This window comes from Neovison vison, chromosome 2 (assembly GCF_020171115.1).
Source record: "Neovison vison isolate M4711 chromosome 2, ASM_NN_V1, whole genome shotgun sequence".
NCBI classification, from domain to species: Eukaryota; Metazoa; Chordata; class Mammalia; order Carnivora; family Mustelidae; genus Neogale; species Neogale vison.
Genome location: NC_058092.1, coordinates 37,336,389 through 37,363,241, shown reverse-complemented (window position 1 = coordinate 37,363,241; position 26,853 = coordinate 37,336,389). Strand labels below are relative to the sequence as shown.

The window sequence follows — 26,853 nt, the reverse complement described above, 5'->3', positions numbered from 1 at the left end:
TTTATGACTGTGCTCCTCAAAGTGGTTAATCAGAAGATGCTCAGTAACTGTTGATATTTTGTGACTTTAAGAATAACTGGGTTAAACTTCCCATGATCAGGCAAAAGGGAGGTAGTTTATTAAGCGTGAATCTGACTGGACCAGCTTTTCTAGGCAGCTAACATTGGCCTGAAAAACAAAATAATCTGTGATTGTCAGATACCAAATTAAATGATCCAGATACTACTGGGGCTTATTAAAGGGCTTTATTCAGTTTCAAAAAGAAAGAACAAATAAAAAGATTACTGAAGACTTTTCCTTACTCCCCTGTATCCTTTAGGTCCTCCCAAAAGTTATCTCCAGGAAAAATGCCAATAAATGATCGTGATTCTGGTGTTGAAGATGAAGATTTTTCTCCAAGACCAATTCCTAGTCCTCATCCTGTGAGTCAGAAGGTATCACTGATCTTATAAAGAACCCACCTATGTGTTTAGAAACCTAAAATCTCTTCGTGTTAAAGCATTCAATAGTATTACTGAAACTTATTCAAGTTTTATTCAAAGATATATCTAGGTATATATCTATATGGCTATATCTGTATATACAGATGTTTTTCATGTAACTATTATATGTTATATATATGATGATACATATGTATATATGTGTACATATTATATTATATCGCTTCCAGAGAAAACTGAGGCACAGATTGGTTAAGTTGCCTGCCCAGTATTGTACTAGTAAGAGAAGAGTAGAATTCAGGAGGTTTGAAATTCAGTAAACCTAGTAATTCAGAAGGTTTGGTTTCAGAACTTGGTGCCTTTAACCCATATAGACTCAACATTCTTAACCTTCTCTAGAACTTGACGTTGTTATTACCAAATCTGAGAAAACACGGTACTTGCTTTTGGAGATTGCTAAATCTCCAATCTGTTATATAATTTTTTGATTATACAGGTAACCAGTGGGATATTATGGAGTTGTTGTGCCTTAATTGGACCAATTACTTATTAGAAAAAAAAGGAATAGGAAAGATTTTTAAAAATTAATATCAAATTATAACCAAATTCACGACAGCAAATATTTAGTTTATTTTTTCCTGCTCTCTTCCAACTTTTAGTTGGTATTGGCAGTGAATAATTTCACTTAATAGAAAAATATTCTGAAATACTTAACAGAAGATCTTTTGTTACTGAAGAGGCAGAAACATTATTTGCTATAAGATCTATTGAAACATTTTGCCAATGACACGTTTTTTGCAGAGAGAGGGTAAAAAAGTTTTATAAAACAGTTTCCTATATTGTGATTTAAGCAACATAAATCAGTATTCCAATAAAGGGAGTTCCATTGTTAAGTAATGTTTATGAAGGCAAAGACCTTGTTTATTTTACTACAGTTGTATTCCTAGTGCTAGCACATAGAAGATGCCCAGAAAATATGTGTCAACTGTCTAAAGAATAAACACTTTAATAAGTAATTGGATATAGTTTGGAAACTATTAGTCTAAAGGAAATGGAACATCCAAAAATACTTTTCCTCTTTCATTTCTTTCCCATTTATAGGTTTCTAAGATCCAGCCATCAGTTCCTGAACTTTCCCTTGTTTTGGATGGCAATTTCATAGAATCAAATCCTTTGCCTAAGCCATTGGAAATGGTGAATAATGAAAATCCTTCTTTGTTGATTAACCACTCTGAACACTTGGAGCCATTGCAACCCCAGCTTTACGATGACAAAAGCAGCCTGGAAGCTGAAGCTGGAGAGCTTTCCTTAAAAGGGTCACCAAATCAATTAACCCAGAGCACTGTTCCTTTGAGACACAGCAAAGTAAGACAGCCATCTACCTGTAAGAATGGGAACGCCCATATCAAGAACAGTATTAAAGCATCTTCTCTTAATAGACCACCTTCTGATTCAAATGTACACAAAGAAGAATATCCTGTAAGATCCTCCACATTAAATTCCAAGCAGTCTTCTCTTGCCTCAGGTTCTCACCCACACAATTTGGTTTATTCATCCCATAATTCAGGAAGACCAATGGAACTTCACATACCTACTCCACCACCGTCTTACTGTCCTACGAATGTTTGCAGTTGTTGTCAGCATCATGCCCACGTGCAGTATAGTCCGATAAATTCTTGGCAAGGAGTGAATACAGTAGGGTCTGTTCAAGACCTCCAGTCTGAAGCCATTCACACGCATTCATTAGTTCACCTAGGTGGATGTCCAGCTCTGTACCCTAATGCATTCTGTTCTTCAAGTAGTCCTGTAGCCTTGAGACCTCAGGGAAACATGGGTGGTTGCTCTCCCCACAACAATGTAGAACCATCGCCTGTGGCAAGACAGCCTTCACATGTGGACTCCTGTAACCCACCGCCTTGTGCAGTATGCATGCACACACCCAGGACTGGCTCAGATAACGGAATGATGGGACTGTCTCCGGATGCATATAGGTTCCTCACAGAACAAGACAGACAGCTAAGACTGCTTCAGGCACAGGTTTGTGAGCTTTCTTAGTTCTTTTAAATTGGTGGTATTAATATGGTTGCTTAAAAATAACTGGCAGTTCTTCAATAACTACATTTTATGGAATAAAATTGTAGACTATCAAAACTAGAAAAAAGCTTGGAAAATGAATTCTGGTTTCTTTTGTTTTACTGATAAGTAAAAAGAGGATTAGGGAGAGAAAATAATTTACCCAATGACACATTGCCAGTTAGGAGTAGAACTAGGGCTAGAAAGTAAACCTTCTCTTCTCTGCCTTGTGCATATCCTAATCTACAACATAACTACCTTTTTCTTCCATTTGTTGCCTCTAACAGAAAAGTCTGTATAGTTTAGTAAACCTTGGTATACAACTAAATATAAAACCTGCACAATAGATTCTGATGCAGCTCTAATTTGTCAACCATGTAGTATATTTAGTACTTTTAGCCAGTGTGCCTTTAGAGAATATTTCTAGAACCTCTTCTGTGTATCTGTACTAGATATGTTTCACTCATTTTATTATGAGATGCTTCCTTTCTTCAGGCATTTATGGCAGTTTTTAGTATTTTAGTTATATCCTTACACCATTCAGTCTTGCACCTTTTTTTTTTTTCCTTTTCTTACTGGTACCCTTCTTCCACATACCTACCACAAATCCCTTACCTCCTTCCTCCCTCCTCCCTATGGCATGAATGAAAACAACCTGAAATGCATTCTTCAATATTTTTCCCATGATCCTATAACTATGCAAATATATGTGAAATGGACATTATATACATGTACAATTAAAAAAAAACACTTTGTTTTATAAAACTGGAGTCATAGTGTTTGCATTTTGCAAAAACAAAAAAAGACAATTTAAAACTTCTGCTTAGGAGCACCTGGATAGCTCAGTCAGTTAAGCTGTGTTTGCCTTTAGCTTGGGTATGATCCCAGGGTCCTGAGTTCAAGCCCTATGGCTGCTCCCTATTTAGCAGAGGATCTGCTTCTCCCTTTCCCTCTGCCCTCGCTTGCACACTCATGTTCTCTGTCTCTGTCCCTCTCCCAAATAAATAAAAAATCTTAAAAATTAAAAAAAAACCCAAAACTTTTAAAAACCCCTTCTGCTTTAAAATGCTATAGATAGGACACCTGAGAAGAATGTAGTTTCGCTGTTTTTTAGACCTACTAAATTCTTTGAAGTTGTAAAATACAAAGTTTGATTTTTACAAATCCTTACAAATATTAGACACTCGTTTTAATGTAGCTAAATATTTCACATTGAAAAGAAATAGTTCTAAAAAAAAGAAAAGAAATAGTTCTTATATATTTCTTGTTTTGTTTTTTAAAAAAGGCAGGCTAAAAAGGTCTTTTAAACAGAAATCTTAGTTACTTGGGATTAAAATAGACTAGTGAGCACATTATCTGAATCATTATACTTGGAGAATACCAAAAAATGATGTAGAAAATGCTTTTATGATAAATACACACACTTTTATTTTGCTCATGTGAATTTCTTTTTGAAGATTTTATTTATTTATTTGGCAGAGAGAGAGAGAACACAAGCAAGGCGAGCAGCAGAGAGGGAGAGGCAGGCTTTCCGCTGAGCTGAGAGCCAGATGCAGGGCTTGACTCCAGGACCTTGGGATCATGACCCGAGCAGAAGGCAGGCGCCTAATCAACTGAGCTACCTAGGCGCCCCAACTCCTGTGAATTTTTTTAGACTTTGTTTTAGGTACCACTTTATTTACATGTAAAAAACTATCTTAACACATTTTCTGTATAAGAATATATAGAACTATCTTATTCTGTATAGGATTTTGTTAAAGTGATGTACAACAAATTTTCTAATTAGTCTCCTGTTCCACAGTTTGAAGTTTCTGCTATTGCAAACAGTGCAGCAGTCTGCATCCCTGTGCTTGGCATTGCCCTGCATGTGTGCACATATCTCTGTAGCATAGATCCCTAGAAGTAAAAGTGTGATGTTGAAGGGAACACACATTTTAAGTGTTCAAAGATAGCCAGACTTGTTCCAGTTCTAATGGAGACTTGTTTCGAGTCTCATTTTGGTATAGTAGTGAAGGAATGGCACCAGCCTCCTGGGGTTCTAGTCCAGTTTCAGTGTAAAATAAAGTAATGCAATCTTGGGCAAATTACTTCACCTCTCAAACTTCGGTTTTCTCATTCACAAAATAAGAATGTACCTAAGTGTATGGAGTTCTAAGGACTGAATGAGTTACTAGAGAGAATTGGCTTAGAATAGTGCCTGGCATATAGTTAGTGCTCAGTACCTGTTAACTATTACTATTATGATTATTAGTTCAGTTAATGACATCACTTCTCATCCTGTTGCTCAGGCAAAAATCCTGGGTATCAGAAACCCAGGTTTTACTTTCTAGGTGTATCTTGAACTTAACTGTTTCTTAACCATCTTTCCTGCCACCTCCCTAACTGAAACCATCTTCTTTTCTTATCCAACCATGCTACTTCCAGTACTGTCCCCAATTTTCCTTGGAAACAATGGAAACATGACAGCCATCTTTTTTTTTTTTTTTTTAGTTTAAAGATTTTATTTATTTATTTGATAGATTGAGATCACAAGTAGGCAGAGAGGCAGGCAGAGAGAGGAGGAAGCAGGCTCCCTGCTGAGCAGAGAGCCCGATGTGGGGTCCATCCCAGGACCGTTGGAATCATGACCCGAGCCGAAGGCAGAGGCTTTAACCCTCTGAGCCGCCCAGGCGCCCGACACCCATCTTCTTAAAGCTCAAGTCAGATCATAGGGCTTCGCTCTCAGTGGTTTTCCTTTGCCGTTAGAAAATCCAGATTCCTTACCCTGACCCTTGAAACTTTGTCATTTGGCTCTGTGTGCCTCCTCTTCTAGCTCATCTCTTGCCACCATCTTCTGTATTCACTACACTTGAGTTGCAGGATGTGCTTTTTGTTCTTCAAAAACATGAACTTGTTTGTTTCCACTTTAGATTCTTGAGCTTGCCCCTCTGCCTGTACCTTCTAATGGCTCACTCCTTCTCAAGGGTCAGGCCTTAATTATGAGTTTTTGGGTTTTGTCTCTAGGGAGCTGTAGGGAGGGAGCTTACAAGATTCATCACTGTATTTTTTTTAAAAAAGCACCTTGAATAGTACTTTACTTATAACAGTTACTTAATACATACTTCGTAACTTGAATGAGAATGGCCACCCAAAAACGTTGTGCCAGTTTAATACTCCAGAGTTGTTTTTCCACATCTCCAGTGTTGTGCATATAAAACTAGTAAAATTAGTATCAGTCTTACAAAAAGACACTGTTTTAATTTGCATTGTATTGTCATAATCCAGATTGATCATTTTATTATTTATTGGCCATTTATATTTTCTTTGTGTAAAGTCCATCATTTATCCATTTTAGGTCCTTTTCTAATTAATTTGTAAGAGCTCATTGTAAATTAGGAAATGGTTTTTTATCATATATATGTGGTAAGCGTTTCTTATAGTTTGTCTTAAATGTTTTTTGTTTTAACCATTTGTTTTGTGCAGAATATTCCAATTTAAATATAATTAGGTTTATTGGTGATTTTCTTTCTGCATGTTAATTATGTTTAGAAAAGCCTTCTTCAAGATGATAAAAAAAATCTATTCTTAGGGCACCTAGGTGGCTCAGTGGGTTAAGCCTCTGCCTTTAGTTCAGGTCATGATCTCAGGGTCCTGGGATCAAGCCCCACATTTGACTCCCTGCTGAGCAGGGAGCCTGCTCCCCCACCCCCCCACCCCCACCTGCCTACTTGTGATCTCTCTCTCTCTCTGTCAAATAAATAAATAAAATCTTTAAAAAAAAATCTATTCTTCATCTTCCCTCCCCCTTCAGGGTTATTTTGTTATAAATGAGATAAGAGGTTTTTCCATTTTAATCCTCAGATAACTGTCCTCATACATTTATTGAAATATATCTTTTTAATGATTTGGAAATACTTTTTTTATGGTGTAATGGAAGTATCATGCGTTTGTATCTACTTCTATACTATATTCTCCATTGATTTGCCTGTCTGTTCTAACACCAGTACCATTCGATTAATCACTATAGCTTTATTGAGTGCTTCCTGTGTGATCTCTAAATATCACTCTTCTCATCTGTAAATTAGGAGCAGTGATTGGAATTATATGTGGATTGGATGGTTTAATGAGTTTATGTGTATGTGTGTGTGTGTCTATATGTATATGTATATATAAAGTGGTTACTGTAGGTCCTGGCTATAGTAAACATACAAAAAGTTACAATTATTTTGTCTCTCTTTTTTTTTTTTTTAAGAGATTTTATTTATTTATTTGACAGAGATCACAAGCAGGCAGAGGCAAGTGGGGGCGGGGTGGGGAGTGCGGCGAGGTGAAGCAGGCTCCCTGCCGAGCAGAGAGCCCGATGTGGGTCTTGATCCCCGGACCCTGAGATCATGACCCTAGCCAAAGGCAGAGGCCCAACCCACTGATCCACCCAGGCACCCCAATTTTGTCTCTTAATCCTTACAACTACTTTAATTTTAAGTGATACTGAGGCTCATTGTGGTTAAATAGCTCATCCTAAAAGGTAGTAGAGTGGGATTTAAACTTATATCCTCATGATACCAGAGTCCACACTGTAAACCACTATAAATACATATGCCATTTTGTATTATTAGTGCAAGTTTTATTTCTACTGATCTTAATAATTTATTGATAATTTATATTTTCCTATATTAGTAAAGGTAATTTGCTCAAATTAATGAGACAAATTGAACACAATGGTATAATTTTTTTTTTTAAGATTATATTTATTTATCAGAGAGAGAGAGAGAATGTGTACGCTTACAAGCAGGGGGAGCGGCAGGCAGAGGGAGAAGCAGACTCCCTGCTGTGCATTGAGCCGGATGAGGGACTTGATCCAGGACACTGAGATATGATCTTAGCCAAAGGCTAAGCCACCCACCTGAGCCACCCAAGCATCCCCACAATCATATAATTTATAGGGAAATAGAAAATCGCAGTTTAAAAAGGGAGGCTCTTCTACTCCTAAGTATATACCCAAGAGAAATGAAAAAATATGCTCACATAAAAACTTGTACACAAATGTTCATAGCAACATTATCTATGATAGCCAAAAGTGAAAACAGTCCAATGTCCATCAGCTCATGAGTGGGTAGATACAATGTGACATATCTGTACAATGGGTTATTATTCAACCATAAAGTGCTGATAGGTACAACAAGGATGAACTTGGAAAATGTTATGCTGAGCGAAAGAAGCAAGATACAAGGCCACATACTGTGTGGTTTCATTTATGTAAAGTGTCCAGAATAGGCAAATCTGTAGAGACAGAAAGCAGATTAGTGGTTGCCAGAGGCTGGGTGTGGGCAATGGAAAGTGACCACTAGTGGGTACAGGTTTTTTGAGGGGATTAATGAAAATGTTCTAGAGTTAGATGGCTGTGGTGGTTGCAAACTTTGTGGTGAATTTGCTAAAAACCACTGACTTGTATACTTTAAAGGGATGAATTTAATGGTTTGTGAGTTATATTTCTGTTTTAAAAGCACGAGAAACTTGGTGTTTGAACCTCAGCTTTGCTACTGGTTAGTTACATGACCTGGGCAAATAATGTTGATTTCTCAACTCCTCTTATCTGTAAAGTGTGTTTAATAGTAGTGTATATTCCTGGGGTGCCTGAGTGGCTCAGTGGGTTAAGCCTCTGCCTTCAGCTTGGGTCATGATCTCAGGGTCCTGGGATCAAGCCCCGCATCGGGCTCTCTGCTCGGCGGGGAACCTTCTTCCCTCTCTCTCTGCCTGCCTGTCTGCTTACTTGTGATCTCTGTCTGTCAAATACATAAATAAAATCTAAAAAAAAAAAAAAGAAGAAGAACTATAAAAAAAATAGTAGTACATTCCTAATGGGTTGGATTGTAATAATCATACATAAAAGCTCTCACTATAGTGTCTTATAAAACAGGACGCACTCAGTAATTGTTTGCTACTGTTATTAATAATTCAAGTTTTAGCATGGCCAACATGGACTATTCTGATTACCCTTTATAAGAAGAACCTTGTGCAAAAATGTTCACTATTTGGTAAGGAGTTAGATTATAGCTCTTACCTTGATTTTGATTTGTAAGTGGAAGAGGAATGAAATACTGATTTGAAGTGTTAACATTCAGGCTTTTTTACACTAGTGTCAATTTATAAATGCCAGTTTAAATGCCTTTATGTTTTTACTTCTAAATTTACACTTAGCTATGGGACACTTGGCTGGCTCAGTCAGTAGAACACGCAACTCTTGATCTCAGGGTTCTAAAAGCCCCACATAAGGCATAGAGTTTACTTTTTTTTTCCTTAAAGAATATTTACTTGACAGAGAGGGACACAACAAGAGAGGGAACACAAGCATGGGGAGTGGGAAAAGGAGAAGCAGGCTTCCCGCTGAGAAGAGATCCCTGTACGGGGCTCGATCCCAGGACCCTGGGATCACGACCTGAGCGAAGGCAGATGCCTAACGACTGAGTCACCCAGGTGCCCCTAGAGTTTACTTTAAAAAAAAAATAAAATAAAATTTGCACTTAGCCTACTTAAGTGCTTCTTAATAATGAAAGATAGTGATTTCTGCATTGAATAAGTTTTATGGTATGATCTAATTGAATTGTGAGAGAATAGAGTTAAAAGTATGATTGGGGCACTTTGTAATTCATTTTTAAACTCCACCGCCAATTTGGTTGATTACTTCACTGCCAGTTTAAAATATGTTTTTAACTGATACAGATTCAGCGTTTGTTGGAAGCACAGTCTCTACAGCCCTGTTCCCCTAAGACAACCTCTGCTGAAGACAAGGTGCAAGCTGCAAGACAGATGGAGCTGGTTTCCATGGAAGCACAGTCTTCCCCTGGCTTGCACATGAGAAAAAGTGTAAGCATTGCTGTGAGCACAGGTAATTTCCTTCTCTTTTAATTTGTAAGGAATTAAAAAAAATTCTTTTCATACCACTTTTAAATTTTTTGCTTTGAAATTGGTGCAAGGTACAAATAGAACCAAAACCAAGGTAGAGAGAGTATCACTCATTTTTTTTTTAACGATTTTATTTATTTATCAGAGAGAGAGAGGGAGAGCGAGCGAGCACAGGCAGACAGAATGGCAGGCAGAGGCAGAGGGGGAAGCAGGCTCCCCGCTGAGCAAGGAGCCCGATGTGGGACTCGATCCCAGGACCCTGGGACCATGACCTGAGCCGAGGGCAGCTGCTTAACCAACTGAGCCACCCAGGCGTCCCGAGAGTATCACTTATTTAAGTCTTTGTGTAATTTTACTCTTTATGAAAGAACTATATCAGAAAACAAATGGGAGACCACATGACATGATACTTTGTTTTTGCTTCTTTTCTAGACTAGACCCAGTTCTTTTTTTTTTTTAAAAAGAGTTTATTTATTTATTTGACAGACACCGTGAGAGAGGGAACACAAGCAGGGGTAGTGGGAGAGGGAGAAGCAGGTTCCTGCTGAGCAGGGAGCCTGACTCAGGGCTCAATCCCAAAACCCTGGTATCGTAACCCGAGCCAGAGGCAGATGCTTAATGACTGAGCCACCCAAGTGTCCCTGGACACAGTTCTTACAAGAATAGTCATCTGTGGTTTGAGGGATCAGGGAAGGTTTGCTTTATCTATGCAGTGGTATTGATTCTGGGCCTTGAAGGATGTGTAGGGTTTTAGGAGGTAGAATGGAGAGATGGCAGAATAGGATGGGTAGGGAAAATAGTAGGGGCACAGGGAGAAAACACAGAGCTCTGAATTGTCTAGTAACAAAGGAGAGCCTTTATTACATCTTTCAAAAAGGAATGTCTGCTTTATTCGGTAAGCAACATTAAAGGCCTTTAAAAAATCAATTAATAATGTAATGGCCTATATTTGTTCACATGTTTGATCACCACCAGACCATGAGATCTTCAGGAATGTCCCCAAGATCTAGCAAGACGCCTAGTACATAGGGTGATGGTGGTAAGAATGAAGAGAAAGAGTTGTGTAGGGTGTTGATAAGATTTGGTTAACTATTTGGATGTGGCAGTTGGAATAGGTAGGATTCTGAAGTTACTTGTTTAGATCCTGGAACAGAAAAAAGGACATTAGTGAAAAAAATCAGTGAAATCCAAATAAAGTCTGGAGATTTAGTTAATTGTAATGCACCAATATTAGTTTCTTGATTTTGAAAAATGTGCCATGGTAATGTAAGATATTAATGTCAGGTGAAACTGGTGAGGAGTATATAGGAACTCTTTCTTATCTTCTCTATAAATCTAGAATGATTCTAACATTAAAAGTTTATTAAAGGGGCGCCTGGGTGGCTCAGTGGGTTAAGGCCTCTGCCTTCAGCTCAGGTCATGATCTCAGGGTCCTGGGATCAAGCCCCACATCGGACTCTCTGCTTAGCGGGGAGCCTGCTTCCTCCTCTCTCTCTGCCTGCCTCTCTGCCTGCTTGTGATCTCTGTCTGTCAAATAAATGAATAAAATCTTTAAAAAAAAAAAGTTTATTAAAAATGAAAATAAAAGTAATCCAGGATTTTCAGCTTAGAGGACCTAGGGAATGAAAGTTTAGAGAAGAAGCAAAAGAGAGAGGATGAGTTCCGTCTAAATATCTATTGCATTTGAGCTGCTTTGGGAAATGAAGATGGTGAAACCCAAACATTTGAGGAGTTGAGATGGGATGATGACCCAAGACTCGTAGAAGTAACAGATGAAGATTTGAACCTAGATAATAAATATTTGAGAGGGAGAAAAGGAAAGAAGGCAGATTTCTATATTCCATCTCTGAACCCATTTGTTAACTGCCCATGTAGAGGGGAGCAAGGAAGGAGAGAAGGAAGAACCCCTTGTACATTTATAAGTCAGATATTACTGAGTATTAGTCAAGATTCTTTGACTGCAAGTAATGTAAACCACTTTGAAATAATTTTAAGTAAGGAAGGGGAATTTACTGGAAGGATATGAAGTTGTTTCATGAGAACCAAGGCCAAGAGTGGGGCTGACTTCAGGAAAAAACTAGAACTAAAGACTAGAATACCATTAGGGCTATCCAACTATATGGCTGTTTTATTCAGTTTTTGTAGCTCCCCAAAGCTCCAAAGTGTATGTGTCACACAGTTTTAGCCATGTAAACAAACCAAGTTACTCTCCTTCCGTCTTGTTTCAAATTGCAGAGAACCTGAAGGGTCTTGTTTGGATTAGGGTTTAATCCCTGGTTCAGTGGTGACGGGGTTGAGAAGCATGTAAAGGGACATATCTGCTGGAGTCTCACCTTTGTTAATTGCGGGGGTGACAGTCTCCAGGGGAAGTTTGTGTATGTTGTAGAGGGGTGGCGGACAAGGACCTGTGGGTATTATGAGCTAACCAAACATACGTACCAAACATACCAAAAAAGTGCAGTTTCCCCCTATAAACTGTGCTTTTATTATATTATAGTTGCTTCTCATCTGTATCTTTTCCTATACTACAAGCTTTTAGGATGTTAAACATTGCCTTATTCCACGATTGTATGTCATTAGCTAACATGATGCCTTAATCATAATGTGTGCTGAATAAAAGATAATTGAATAAAGTCATTTACATGTTTAAGCTGATATTCTGAAATTATTTTGAAACCTCATAGATTCATATTCAGTTATTCAACTTGGATGACCTGGGGTAGTTATTACTTATATACAGAAAAAAGCATTATTAATAACTGTTAGGACTAAATGGCTTTTAAAACGTGCTTATTCTACAATGTTACTTAATTTCCTGAGAGTATGTATTGGTAAATATTCCAGAAGAGTAGCAGCACTTACGTAACTTTGTCTTAATTGTCCTTTCTTCTCTTTCTTTCTTTCTTTCTTTTTTTTTTAAGATTTTAAAAATTTATTTGAGAGAGAGAGAGAGCACATGTGCATGTGAGTTTTGGGGGTGCGGTGGAGCGAGAGGGAGAGAGAGTCTCAAGCAGGCTTCTCACTGAGTACTGTCGGTTATGGGGCTCCATCTCATGACCTGAGCCAAAACCAAGAGTTGGATGCTTAATCGACTGTGCCAACCAGAGCACCCAACATTTGATTTTTAAATAATTGCTGATATTACATATGTCCGATATGTCCCTGAATATTCTCATAAATATTGTATTTAAAGATAGAAATCAGAGAGCCTTATTTTTTATGTTTTCCCTTGTTTTTCAGAAGAGCAATTTTCTGTACACACATAAACCTAAATCATATTCAGAACCTTTATATGTGAAATACATCATTTGAGAGCCACACCTCTTGAAGAGACAGAGCCCAGAATGTCCCCTGTTCCATTTGTCCCAAGTTGTTTTTTGTTTTTTATTGTTTATTCTTTTTTAAGTAGGCTCCGCGCCCAGTGTAGAGCGCGATATCCTTGAGCTCCTGACCCTGATATCATGATCTGAGCTGAAACCAAGAGTCAGACAGTTAGCCAGCTGAGCCACTGAGGCTCCACCTTGTACACCAGTCCTCTGGCTTTTCACCTTACCTCTTTATGGCATTTCTGAGAAGAGATAATCTGCAAACATTTCTAGGTAATTGTGTTAAAACAATATAGTTAGTCTTACTTAGAGGTTTGTCGGAAGATTATTTTTATAGTAGGATATTTGTTTCAGTATGTGCTTAATCATTTAACTTCCAGGTGCCAGCTTGTTTTGGAATGCAGCAGGCGATGATCAAGAGCCTGAATCTCAGCTGAGGCAAGATGATACCAAGATTTCCAGTGAGGACATGAATTTTTCTGTTGATATTAATAATGAAGTTACAAGTCCACCAGGTAGCGCGTCTTCATTGAAAGCAGTTGATATTCCCAGCTTTGAAGAAAGCAACATTGCTGTGGAAGAATTTAATCAACCACTTTCTGTATCCAAGTAAGGTGTCTTTGATTCCGCATTCATCCTCCTTTTTTTCTTTTTAGGTTCTAATATTCTTTTGGTGGTTTTTTTTTTGTTTTTTTTTTTTTAAAGATTTTATTTATTTATTTGACAGAGAGAGATTACAAGTAGGCAGAGAGGCAGGCAGAGAGAGAGGAGGAAGCAGGCTCCCTGCTGAGCAGAGAGCCTGATGCAGGACTCGATCCCAGGACCCTGAGATTATGACCTGAGCGGCTTAACCCACTGAGCCACCCAGGCGCCCCTCTTTTGGTGTTTTAACTCAGAAACTGTTTGTTTTGTAAATGGTATTTTCAGTAGTGTCTTTCCTGATACAGTTTTTACATAACTGACAATTGTGGTACTCCTAGAACTGTTCCCAAATGTCAGTCATTGGTTTGTTACAGTCTAGCTGAATCAGAGCATCTGAAGAAAATTTTGGATATACATATGCTTAGACCTGACTGTAGAGATTCTGAAACTAGGCCCTAGATGGAGATGGGGCCCTGAATTTTGTAAATTTTTAAAGATTCTCCAAATTGCAATTATGCATATATAAGAATTTATTTCTGAGATTTACTTCAAAGTAACCCGGTGAGAAAAAAATAGCTGGTGGGAGATGAAATGACTAGAGGTGTAATTAGAGTATAAGTAGGTAATTTTTATTTTAAAGATTTCCTCATTTATTTTAGAGCAAGAATGCGTGTGAGGAGGGTGGGGTCAGGGGAGGCTTGGGGCAGAGAGAGAGAGAAAGAGAACCCCAAGTTGATTCCATGCTGAGTGCAGGGTCCTACATGGGGCTCGATTCCAGGACGCTGAGATCATGACCTGAGCCAAAGTCAAGAGTTGGCTGCTCAACTGACTGAGCTACCCAGGTACCCAATTTAAAAATTAGGTAATTTTTAAAACTGTGTATAATGGTTTGTTATACTGTTTTTGCCTGTGTTTGAAATTTTTCCTGAAGATTTTTTATTTATTTATTTTTATTTTTTAAGATTTTTTTAATTAAACAAGGATTTCAAAGTAATTTAGATCTTCAAGAAATTAGGAAACAAATTCAAATATCTTTGAGCTTCTAATAAAAGCTGCCACAGAACTAGGCCCTAGAGATTGAGTAGTAGGTTAGGAAAAGCTGCTAACTTCATGAAATTTCCATGACTTGTTCCCATGACAAATAATAACCATATAAATAACAAATAATTTAATTTTATGTAATGACAGCTGCTCTGAAGAAAATAAACCAGGGTTATCAAGTGGAGTCTAACCAGTTGGTGGCATGGGAGTGAAGGATATATTAAGTAGAGGATGGTAAAGGAAGCCTTCCCTGAGCTCGTAACATTTGGGCAGTGACTAGAATGATGAGAAGGAGGCAGTTCTGAGAAAATCTGAAGAGTGTTCCTGGTAGAAGAAATGGCATGTATAGACCCTAAGTTGTGCAGAAGTGTGACAGTTCAGGAAACAATTAGGAAAGCCATTGTGGCTAGAAACAGTGACTGACAGGGAGGTGGGGGTTGGGGGGAGTGCGGGTTGGAGAGAGAGAAAGTGCTCAAGAGAGCATGCTTATAGGAGATGGGGTCAGGGATATAGGCAGAAGCCAAATTATGTGGGAGCTTTGTAGGATGTAGAAAGGAGCTTTGAATTTATTCTATGTTCATTAAATCGAGGGAGGATTTTAGACAAAAGAGTGGTATGATCTGATTTTTCATTTTTTAAATAGCTGTTCTGTGGCAAATGAACAGAAGGAGTTTAGAGTGGAAGTAGAGAAACTGGTTAGTATAGTAAAAGCCAACCCAAGTGAGACGAAGGAGCTTGGACTTGTAGAAGTGCTAAAAGGGGGACGCCTGGGTGGCTCAGTTGGTTGGACGACTGCCTTCGGCTCAGGGCGTGATCCTGGAGTCCCGGGATCGGGATCGAGTCCCACATCAGGCTCCCAGCTCCATGGGCAGTCTGCTTCGCTCTCTGACCTTCTCCTCGCTCATGCTCTCTCTCACTGTCTCTCTCTCTCAAATAAATAAATAGAAGTGCTAAAAGGAATCAGGTGCAGAATAAATAGAATAAATTTGAAGGTAGAGGAATGATGTAGTGTAAAACACCATAGGTAACAGTGAATTTGGTGGTGGGGTGGCATGGGCCAGACAACTGATTTTTTTTTTTTTTAAATTATAAAACTTGTGATAATATTTGACTCTTTTTTTTGCCTGATACTTTATAGGTGCATTTTATTTTTATTTATTTTTTTAATGTAAAGTTTAGGTAGTTAACATTCAATGCAATATTGATTTCTGGAGAAGAATTCAGTGATTTATCGCTTATATACAACACCCAGTGCTCATCACAGCAAGTGTCCTCCTTAATATGCATCACCCATCTAGCCCATCCCCCACCTACACACCTCCATCAGCCTTCACTTTGTTCTCTGTTGTTAAGAGTCTCTTAGGGCTCATTTCCCTCTCTCCTTTTTTCTTTTCATCCTTCCCATATAGTCATCTGTTTTCTTTCTTTCTTCCTTCCTTTCTTTCTTTTTTTAAGATTTTACTTATTTGACAGAGACACGGGGAGAGAGGGAACAGAAGCAAGGGGAAGTGGGAGAGGGAGAAGCAGGCTCCCTGCTGAGCAGGGAGTGAAATGCAGGGCTCCATCCTAGGACCCTGGGATCATAACCCAAGCTGAAGGCAGCCGCTTAAAGACTGAGCCACCCAGGTGCCCCTCATCTGTTTTCTTTCTTAAATCCCACATATGAATAAGATCATATAGTATTTGTCTTTCTCTGGCTGAATTATTTCACTTACCATAATACATTCTAGATCCATCTATGTCACTGCAAATGGCAAGATTTCATTCTTTTTGATGGCTGAATAATGTGTGTGTGTGTGTGTGTGTGTGTACCACATTTTTATCCATTTATCAGTCAATCTCTATAGTTCGGCTGTTGTTGATAATGCTGCCATAAACATTGGGGTGCATATACCCCTTCAAATCTGTATTTTTTATCCTTTGGGTGAATACCTGGTAATGTTATTTCTTGATCATAGGGTAGTTCTATTTTTTTTTTTTTTTTAAGATTTTATTTGTTTATTTGACAGACAGAGATCACAAGTAGGCAGAGGATCAGGCAGAGTAAGAGGGGGAAGCAGGTTCCCTGCCGAGCAGAGAGCCCGATGCGGGGCTTGATCACAGGACTCTGAGATTATGACCTGAGCCAAAGGCAGAGACTTAACCCACTGAGCCACCCAGGCACCCCAGGGTAGTTCTATTTTTAACATTTTTTTTTAAAAGATTTTATTTATTTATTTGACAGAGAGAGATCACAAGCAGGCAGAGAGAGAGGAGGAAGCAGGCTCCCCGCTGAGCAGAGCGCCCGATTCGGGGCTCGATCCCAGGACCCTGGGATCATGACCCGAGCCGAAGGCAGCAGCTTAACCCACTGAGCCACCCAGGCGCCCCTATTTTTAACATTTTGAAGAGCCTTCATACTGTTCTCCAGAGGGGTGGCACCAGTTTGCATTCCCACCAACAGTACAAGAGGGTTCCCCTTTCTCCACATCCTTGCCAACACCTATTGTTTCTTGTGTTGTTAATTTTAGCCATTCTGACAGGTGTGAGGTGGTATCCTGGTTTTGATTTGTCTTTCCCCAATGATGGGTATTATTATCGAGCATCCTTTCATGTGTTTTTAGCCATCTGGATGTCTTTTTTGGAAAAGTGTCTATTCATATCTTCTGTCCATTTCTTAGCTTGGTTATTTTGTTTTTTGGATGTTGAGTTTGATAAATTCTTTGTATATTTTGGATGCTAACCTTTATCTGATATGTCATCTGCAAATATCTTCTCCCATTCCATAGGCTGCCTTTTAGTTTCGTTGATTGTTTCCTTTGCTGTGCAGAAGCTATTTATCTTGATGAACTCTGAATGGTTCATTTTTGCTTTTATTTCCTTGCCTGTGGTGATGTGTCTAGGAAGAAGTTGCTATGGCCAAGGTCAAAGAAGTTTTTGCCTGTGTTCTCCTCTAGGATTTTGATCACTTCCTGTCTTACATTTAGGTCTTTCATTCATCTTGAATTTCTTTTTGTGTCTGGTGTAAGAAAGTGGTCCAATTTCATTCTTCTGCATGTTGCCTTCCAGTTTTCCCAATACCATTTGTTGAAGAGACTGTCTTTTCCATCTATGATAGTCTTTCCTGCTTTCTCAAAGATTAGTTTACTATATAGTTGTGGGTCCATTTCTGGGCTCTCTATTCTGTTCCATTGATATATGTGTCTGTTTTTGTGCCAGTACTATGCTGTCTTGATGACTGCTGCTAGCTTGAAATCCAAAATCATGATGCCTCCAGTTTTGTTTTTCTTTTTCAGAATTTCTTTGGCTATTCAGGATCTGTTGTAGTTCCATACAGATTTTAGGATTATTTGGTCTAGCTCTGTGAGAATTACTGGTGGTATTTTGACAGGGATCACATTAAATGTGTAGATTGCTCTGAGTAGTATGGACATTTTAACAATGTTTGTTCTCCCAATCCATGAGCATGAAATACTTTTCTATTTCTTTGTGCCTCTAATATTTGTCATTTTAAATTATTCTGATTACCATAGTGATTAAAACAATAAACATGTTCCTTCAGAAAACTAGAAACATGTATCCCCTTTGCTCAGTATAGTATATGTTTTAATCATATAATTCTCATAGTATGTACCACAATGTATTTAAAAAGTTATGTAAATATGTGTCCCCCATTTAATTGGATTCCTATAGGACAGGGATCATATTCGTTTCTGTATCTTTAGAACTCGACCCAGTGTAGAGTCCTATGTTACCTATTTCATATGAGTTCAATGCAAGGAAGAGCAATTTAAGGTGAGCCCCAGGATAAGTCCACATTTTATTTAGAATAATTTTAGAAACTGAGAAAGAGTGCCTGGCTGGCTCAGTCGGAAGAACATGTTACTGTTGATCTTGGGGTTGTGAATCTGAGCCCCACACTGAGTGTAGAGATTACTTAAATAAATTTTTAAAAATTTAAAAAATAGTAGAGAACAAAGAGGAACTAACTATGATTATTCTTATTTATCCTTCTTGACTTCTGTAAACTGTAGACTTCTTTCTAGAATTATGGGGGTTTCCCCCTGAAATAGTTTCTAAGTGAGAACCTAAACATCTCCAGTCAGTCCATTGTGGTTTTTAATTGAGAAACCTGAGTTAATTGGTAGAATGTAGTTGATTGCTTTTTCAGGGCACCTAGCTCTATTGATCCCAACACATAAATAATTGTAAATCTGATCTTCAGCATAATGTACTGATTTGGACTAAATACCGTCTTCATTGTTGCCTACAGTGTTTTTAGTGCTTCTATAGGATTCTTCCCAAATATGTGATTTTTAAAAATTAATATATAATGTATTATTTGCCCAGGGGTACAGGTCTGTGAATTATTAGGCTTACACATTTCACAGCACTCACCATAGCACATACACTCCCCAATGTCCATACCAAATATGTGATCTGACTCATGCTGTGCCTCCCACTGCTGAGTGTTTATACATGGCACCTAGCCACCTGGGTTCCCTGTCTCCCTTGGATAGTCTTCCTGAATCTTCTTTCTGATGTTAAAGCAGTCTGTGAGGAATAAATTCATTTGCCTCAAAGCATAATTGGTAACTGAAAGCTTTTTCCCAGTGAAGAGCAGTGGTATGTGGTATTTATAGAGACTTGAATTTGAAGAAAATCCCATTTTTCTTTGGAAGTCATACTTTGGACCTAGCTACTAATATTTGTCATATTAGAATCATCTTTTAAAATTTTATTTTAGGGTGCCTGGCCGACTCATTTAGTACAGCATGTGACTCTTGATCTTTTGTAAGTTGTAAGTTCAAGCCCCACATTGGATATAGAGATTACTTAAGAATAAGATCTTTAGGGTACCTGGGTGGCTCAGTAGGTTAAGCCTCTGCCTTCAGCTCAGGTCATGATCTCAGGGTCCTGGGATCGAGCCCTGCATCAGGCTCTCTGCTCAGCAGGAAGCCTGCTTCCCCCTCATTCTCTGCCAGCTGCTCTGCCTACTTGTGATCTCTCTGTCAAATAAATAAATAAAATCTTTTAAAAATAAAAAAATTTTAAAAAAAGATCTTTTAAAAAGATATAAATAAAATGAGATTTTGTTTTAACCTTGAATATTTTGAGGTTAAAATCTTTAATGTTTTGGTTCTTTTATTTTTCTTTTGCTTACTAGGTTAAGCACCAAAACAGATATTTTAAAATTCTTGAAAATGTAGTATAGCTGAAGGATTATGATTAAAATGATGAGTTCTGGTGCCAGATTGCCTGGATTTGAATCACAGCACTGTGACCATAGGCAGGTTTCATAATTTATGGATGACTTGGTTTTCTCATGTATAAATGGAGACAATAAAAGCACCTATCTCAGGATTATTGTAAGGGTTAAATAAGTTAATATATGTAAAGCACTTAGTACATAATTACTTTCATCTTTTAGCTAAAGATGATGGAGTAAGGCAAACTCAGTAACTGACCCGCACTCCTTAAAAACAAAGTGCTTTGCAAATGTTTGGTTGATAAAAATCCTGCTCAGTACAAGTAATTTCCCAAAAAGCCATAAAATCTCCATTAAAACCTATATTTCTTCTTCTCCATTTGAGAGTTTTGGTATTTTCATTAAAGTGAAATTAGTTAACAGGGTTGAAGATAAAGGTTCAGTTTGATGTTTGGGGAACAAGGGGAAAGCAACAAGAGATGAAGAGAACTAACAATAATTATGATTCAACCAGAACTGACAGTAATTATGATTCACCCACTACGTGTGTCTGGTACTATGCTAGGCATTTTGTATCTCCTTTAATTCTATCACATTTTTTTCAACCCAGGGAAGTGGATATCATTTTTCCCTTTTCGTGGCTGAGGAAATTGAGGCCCAAAGAGATTACAAAATTTGGCCAAAACATGATGAACACACAGATAACTGTATTATAAATGAGAATATATGTGACATAAGAGATAAGTACTTGGGATGCCTGGGTGGTTCAGTTGGTTACAGTTCTGCTTCAGGTCATGATCTCAGGGTCTTGGGATCAGGTCTTGCATCAGGCTCACTTTCGGTGGGGAGCCTGCTTCTCCATCTCACTCTGCTTTTCCCCCTGCTTGTGCTCTGTCTCCCTGTCAAATAAATAAATAAAATCTTAAAAAAGAAGTTTTAATCTTGGTTATACCTGAAACTGATTAACATTGTAGGTCAACTATACTAAAAAATATATATATATGTATATATATATTTTTTTTAAAGATTTAATTCTTGGTATTTAATTAAGTATACTAAATTTGGATACTAGAGGAAATTATACAATACAATTTCACTGAAGTTCTTTCGAGTTTAGGATAAATTCACTTAAGTGCAGTTTCATTTTAAGGAAGGGATGAACTGGGTGTCTTGGAGAGCTCCTTTCTGATTTTAAGAACAGTATGTCTTTATGTCTGAGATATTAAATGGTGATTATAATAAACTCTTTTTATTGTTTGTTAAAGTATTTGTGCGTTATATTTTTGTTGTTTTTCCTTCTTCAGGATCTCAGACCTTTTTTTTTTTTTCCCAATTTATTTATTTTCAGAAAAACAGTATTCATTATTTTTTCACCACACCCAGTGCTCCATGCAAGCCGTGCCCTCTATAATACCCACCACCTGGTACCCCAACCTCCCACCCCCCCGCCACTTCAAACCCCTCAGACTGTTTTTCAGAGTCCATAGTCTCTCATGGTTCACCTCCCCTTTTTTTTTTTTAAGATTTTATGTATTTATTAGAGAGAGCACAGATGGGGCAGAGGGAGAAGCAGGCTCCCCACCGAGCCCGGAATCTGATGTGGGGCTCAGTCCCAGGATCCTGGGATCACAACCTGAGCTGAAGGCAGATGCTTAACCAAGAGTTATCTAGGCACTCCAATCTCAAACTTCTTAATCACATTTTATTTGAGAAAAAGAAACTAAATGTAGAATTATATCTTGCTTTAAGCATTTTTATTTTGAAAATTTAGGTTTACAGAGAAGTTAGGAAAATAGTAGAGCTCACCCAGGTTTCCCTAATGTTAACACCTTATATAACCATAGTAAAATGATCTAACCCAGGAAATGAACACTGTTACATTAGTATACTAAACTGCAAATTCTGGTTGTACCAGTTTCTCCAATAATGTACTCTTTTGTTCCAGGAACCAATATAGGATTTCACATTGGTTTATTAGTTTTGTCTTATTAGTCCAAATCCATGACAGATCCTCATTATTTTGTCTTTCATGACTTTTACACTTTTGATGAGTCAGTTATTTTGTAGAATATCTCTTAATTTTGGTTTGTCTGCTACTTTCTCATGATTAAATTGAAGTTTTGCATTTTGGCAAGATTACCACAAAGAGGTGTTACTGCCCTGCCCTATCAGTGGGTTACATGATGTCACATTATTAACTTTGAACACTCAGTTAACGTGACATCTGCTAGTTTTTATCACTATAAAGTTAAAAATTTTCCCTTTGTAGCTGAATAAATACCATGAGGCAGATACTTGAGACTCTATAAATATTCTTTTTGAACTTTCTCCCTTTGACTTAGACATCCGTCTATAGATATACCTGTCACAGTGATTACCATAGTTTCACTACTGATGATTTTGTATTTTCCTTATTCCTTCCACATTTGTAAGTCAGATTTTTTCTGTAAGGGAAAGCTGTTTTCCTTCTCTGCTTATGTATTCATTTATTTATGTCTGTGTAGACTCCCAGACATTTCTTTTATTCTATGAATTATAGTTCAAACTATTATTTATTTTATTTGCTTAAATTGTTTCCATTTTTTGTCTTTGGGAGCTCTTTTAGATTGGCTTCTGTTACTTTTAGAAAAGCCCTCATCCTTTTTCAAGCACGTTCTTGTTTTTTGGCACCACAAGATGTTCCAGGCTCATCTTGTATTTTCCAATCCTGGAATCAACTGCAGAAACCCGGAGCAATGATATCAGAGAATGTATTTGGAAACCAAGATCTGAGCCGTAGGTGTAGCATTGCTACTTCGTATCTGTGCTCCTAGGTCCTCTTAGGATACGCGTGCACATACCCTTATTTATGTCTACACTTCTCTGTCTATATTTCAAAATCCTTAACCTCATACCAATCCTCCGATTCCAATCCAACACCTCCCTTTTTCTTATTTATACCTTCTTTCCCCAACAGGGAGAAACCTGGCTTTCATGTACACTATAGTTAATTATTTGTTCTAGTGTACACATGGAGTAATTTCAGAATTGTGTAGAATTCTAAAATGGATTTACTAGAGTATGTGCGTTTGTTTACAGTTCTTTTTATCTTTAGCCTTACAGAATCCAATGAAAATACCCTTTTCCATGGTTATTTAGGTAGGTTATTTTCTTTCATGTTGCCTTGTGTGGTTATATTATTTGTTTGTAATACCATTAGGTTTATTTGTTACTATTTGTATTCCACTTGAGGGTTGCTTCAAATTCTGGTTGAATTTATTTGTTCTTTAGGTATCTGAAACATGACTGTGGCTTTAACAGACCTAATTAGATAGAAAAGGTATATACTCAAAGAAGAGTTACTCCATTCTCATTCCTGCCATCCTCTTCCCAAATCCCCCCTTTTCCTATCCCTTTTCCCACCCATCTCCTTTAGATAACCAGTGTCTTTAGTTACTGGATTTCCTTTCTTGTATTTCTTTTACACAGATGAATAAACATGTCTCTATTTTCTTATGACATTTCTTTCTTATATGAAGTGTAGAAAGGTAGCATGCTATAGGTATTTTTTTGAACATTTCTCTTTTCCCTTAACAGTATGTACTGGAAATACTCCAGCTCAGTCCTAGAGATCTTTCCTTCCATAGCTATATAGTATTCCACTATGTAGATGTGCCATAGTTTAGCAAATGCTGTCCTACTTATGAGTATTTAGACTGTTCCCAGGGGGCACCTGGGTGGCTCAGTCGGTTAAGCATCTGCCTTCAGCTCAGGTCATGATCCCAGGATCCTGGGATTGAGTTTCTCCTTCCCCCTTTTCCTCTCCCGTTTGCTTGTGCATGTTCTCACTGTGTCTCTTGATAAATAAAATCTTAAAAATTAAAAAATGGGCTTTCTTTTTAACATTTATCAACTACAAGCATTGCTATAGTGATTACCTGGTGGCATGTGTATTTTTGAATTGTTTTAGAAGTGGGATTTTTATATCCAAAGTTAAGTACATATGTAATTTTGTTAATTATTACCAAGTTTCCCTACAGAAGATTGCAGTTTTTGGTCTCAGCAGCAGTGAATGAAATTACCTGTTTTCCCATAGCTGTGCCAACAAAATATGAGGCCATATTTTAAAAAAATTTTACCAGTTTAATAGGTGATGAATGGTATTGGCAGTGTTTTAATTTTCATTTTAAAAATTATGCATAAGTTGGATCATTTCTTCATGTTGCGAGTTATTTCCCTATTTTTATGAATTGTCAGTTTATGTCTCTCACCATTTTTCTACCAGTTTTAGGTCCTTTGCCCTCCAATTTTTAAGTGTTCTTCTATATTAGAGATGTTAGGTGTTTGTAGTGTATGTTGTGAATATTTTCTAGTTTGTCAGTTGTCTTTTGATTTTGATGATTTTTGCCACATAAAATTTTTTTACTTTATGTGGTCAGAGTTATTGATTTTTTTCCCCTTATAATTATATCTTAACTGGTATTTTACAAATACTTATTTCAGCTAATATTTACTGATCTTATAATATACCAATGAATACTGGATACTTCATATGAAGTTAAAATTAAGCAGTATGGGGGACACGTGGGTGGTTCAAGTTGTCTAAGCATCCAACTCCTGATTTCAGCTCAGATCTTGATCTCAGGGTTGTGAGATAGAGTGCCACATCAGGTTCCATACTGGGCATGGAGCCTGCATAAGATCCTTTCCCTGCCCCTGACCTCCTCTCTAAAAAAAATACTAAGCAATATGGAAAAATTGGAAATAAACTGAGTTTTAAAAAAGAGATGTACGGTTAGAAAAAATTATACTTGTAAAATGAAATACTATGTAATAGTTAAAACTTGTTTTAAGAATATTTAGTGAAATGAAAAGATACTTATGATATAATATTGGGTTTTAAAAAGCAGCCTCCAAAACTACCTTTGGTATGGTATAGTTTTTCAGAGAAAATAACTACCTATTAAAAAAAAGGTATAGATGAAAATAATCTAAAATGTTAATAGTGGTTTTCTCTAGGTATTAAACTATGTACGAGGGGTTCCTGGGTGGCTCAGTCGGGTAAGCGTCTGCTTTCAGCTCAGATCATGATCTCAGGGTCCTGGGATCGAACGCCATATTGGGCTCCCTGCTCAGTGGAAAGTCTGCTTCTTTCTCTCGCTCCCTCCTAACCCTGTTCTTGCTATCTCTCTCTTTCTCAAATAAATAAATAAAATCTTTTTTAAAAAAACAAACTATTTTTTTCATGTTTAGTGTAACTTTGAGCGGTTCGCTAACCTCTCTGTGCCTTATGACCTCATCTGTCAAATGGGCACAATATGTAGTATCTTACAGGTCTTTTTGGTAAGGATTTTGTAAGAGGATGCACTTAAAACAATGCCTAGCCTGTAATAAGCTTTCTGCTAGCTAATATTTATTATTACCTTTCCCTACAATAGCCACATTATTGTTCTTGTAAGAAATGTCTTTTAATATTGCTTTTCATGTAAATTTAGAAATTTGTATTTATATGCTAAGTTTAAAAGTAACAAATGCTTATTGTATTAAATTTGAAAAATAAATAAAAGCATAAAGAAGGAAAGAAATATTACCAAATATATAATGTGATTATAAATGGCAGCTTATGAACTCTTATTTGCCAGGAATCTTTTTTTTTTTTTAAGATTTTATTTATCCATTTGGCAGAGAGCAAGCACGAGAATACAAGCAAGGGGAGCAACCGGCAGAAGGGAAAGGGAGAGGCAGGCTCCTTAGCAGGGAGCCTGATGCCAAGCTCGATCCCAGGATGCTGGGATCATGACCTGAGCTAAAGGCAAAAGCTTAACCAACTGAGCCAATCCAGCACCCCTTGCCAGGGATCTTAACTATATTTTAAAACTTAAAGTAAACAAAAAATATATTTAAAAATTTTTATACTTGCATCAAGTTCAGGAGAAATCAACGGGATGTTTGCCAGCTCTCAAAAAAAAAGTTGTCTGACTATAAATAAAATGACTTGAAAAGGTGTTACGATCTGGTTTATGTGCAGCCTATCAAGATGAGAGCTGAAAATACAAACCAGAATGCTGTTGAATCTTATCCCTTTATTTCCAAGTTACTGCACTTTGAATAAATGTATGTTGAAAGTATCTTGATAACTAACACATTATTTATATCCTTCCAAGCAGCTCTTCTCCAGGTGTGAGAAAAGAACCTGATCTGCCTGTGTTCTTTCCGAATTCCATGCTGGCAGAAAATGTAAGCATGTGCTTACAGAGTGGACCAACAGAGGGTGCCAGTAACCACTCTGTAACATCAGGGGAACCAAAAATTGAGCAAGTAATGCAACCCTTGCCTCATCAACCTACAGATAATCAGAAAATATACCAGGATTTATTGGTAAGAAACAGTAATACATTTCATCTTTTCTGAGATGATTACTTTTGGGTAGACTAGTTAAACCTCTCCTTTCTTTAAACTGATTGGGACCTTGATATAAAAAGATTTTCCCTAAATTAATGACACATAATTATTTCTTTTAGCTCTTCGTGATTATGATAACCTAAATTCAGTAAATTTGTATAAGCATCCCAGTCATCGGATACTTAGATAGCCGGGGGAAATCATCAAACAAAACAACAACAACAACAAAAACAGAGTAAAGTTAGTACTAGAAAAAATAAGGAAAAATTTGCAGGAAGTTGGAAAGTTGGAAAGTAGGAGAATATCTATGGTAATATTGCATTCAGGTAAAGAGATTCTTATTGAATACTTAGTCTAAGAAAGTGAACTAAGTAAAAAGTAAAGTAAGTGAACTAAGTAAAAAGGAGTGCCTGGGGGGCTCAGTCCGTTAAGTCCAACTCGGTTTCAGCTCCATTCATGATCTCATGGGTCATGAGATTGAGCCCTGCAGTAGGCTCTGCACTCAGTTAGGAGTCTGCTTGAGGATTCACTCCCTTTGCCTCCCTCCCAACACCCCCTTTTCTTTCTCTTTCTCAAGTAAATAAATCTTATTTTTTTAAAAAGTGAATAATATAAAGATAAGTATGATAGTCTCTGCTCTTGAGAAGCAAGGGGAAATAACACATGGATACCAGTAGCAAACAATTATAGGACAGGCTGAGAAGTGCTGTAAACAAGGCAACGTGGAATAAAAAGGATAATTCTGGTTGGAGGAAGTGGTCATCTAGTCATCTTGGAAAAATTAGAATGTAAACTAAGACTTGAAGCTTAAATGACCCTGGCTGTCACTTCCATCCAAAGTATAGACTAAGGAACATTCTATTTCTCCATACTTCGTAGG

The 26,853-nt window shown here is 37.5% G+C and overlaps 1 protein-coding gene across 4 annotated transcripts in view; it reads left to right on the top strand.

Annotated features, from left to right (window-relative positions):
- STIL (STIL centriolar assembly protein) overlaps window positions 1-26,853 on the top strand; it is a 74,142-nt gene that overhangs the window by 29,694 nt on the left and 17,595 nt on the right. For 3 of the 4 annotated variants that reach the window (XM_044238182.1, XM_044238181.1, XM_044238184.1), the window contains 5 exons: window positions 320-434; window positions 1,542-2,477; window positions 9,213-9,378; window positions 13,102-13,330; window positions 25,739-25,949. In XM_044238182.1, coding sequence (XP_044094117.1) covers window positions 320-434; window positions 1,542-2,477; window positions 9,213-9,378; window positions 13,102-13,330; window positions 25,739-25,949 — 1,657 coding nt within the window. The remainder of the gene's footprint in view (window positions 1-319; window positions 435-1,541; window positions 2,478-9,212; window positions 9,379-13,101; window positions 13,331-25,738; window positions 25,950-26,853) is intronic. The other variant, XM_044238183.1, reaches the window with a different exon arrangement.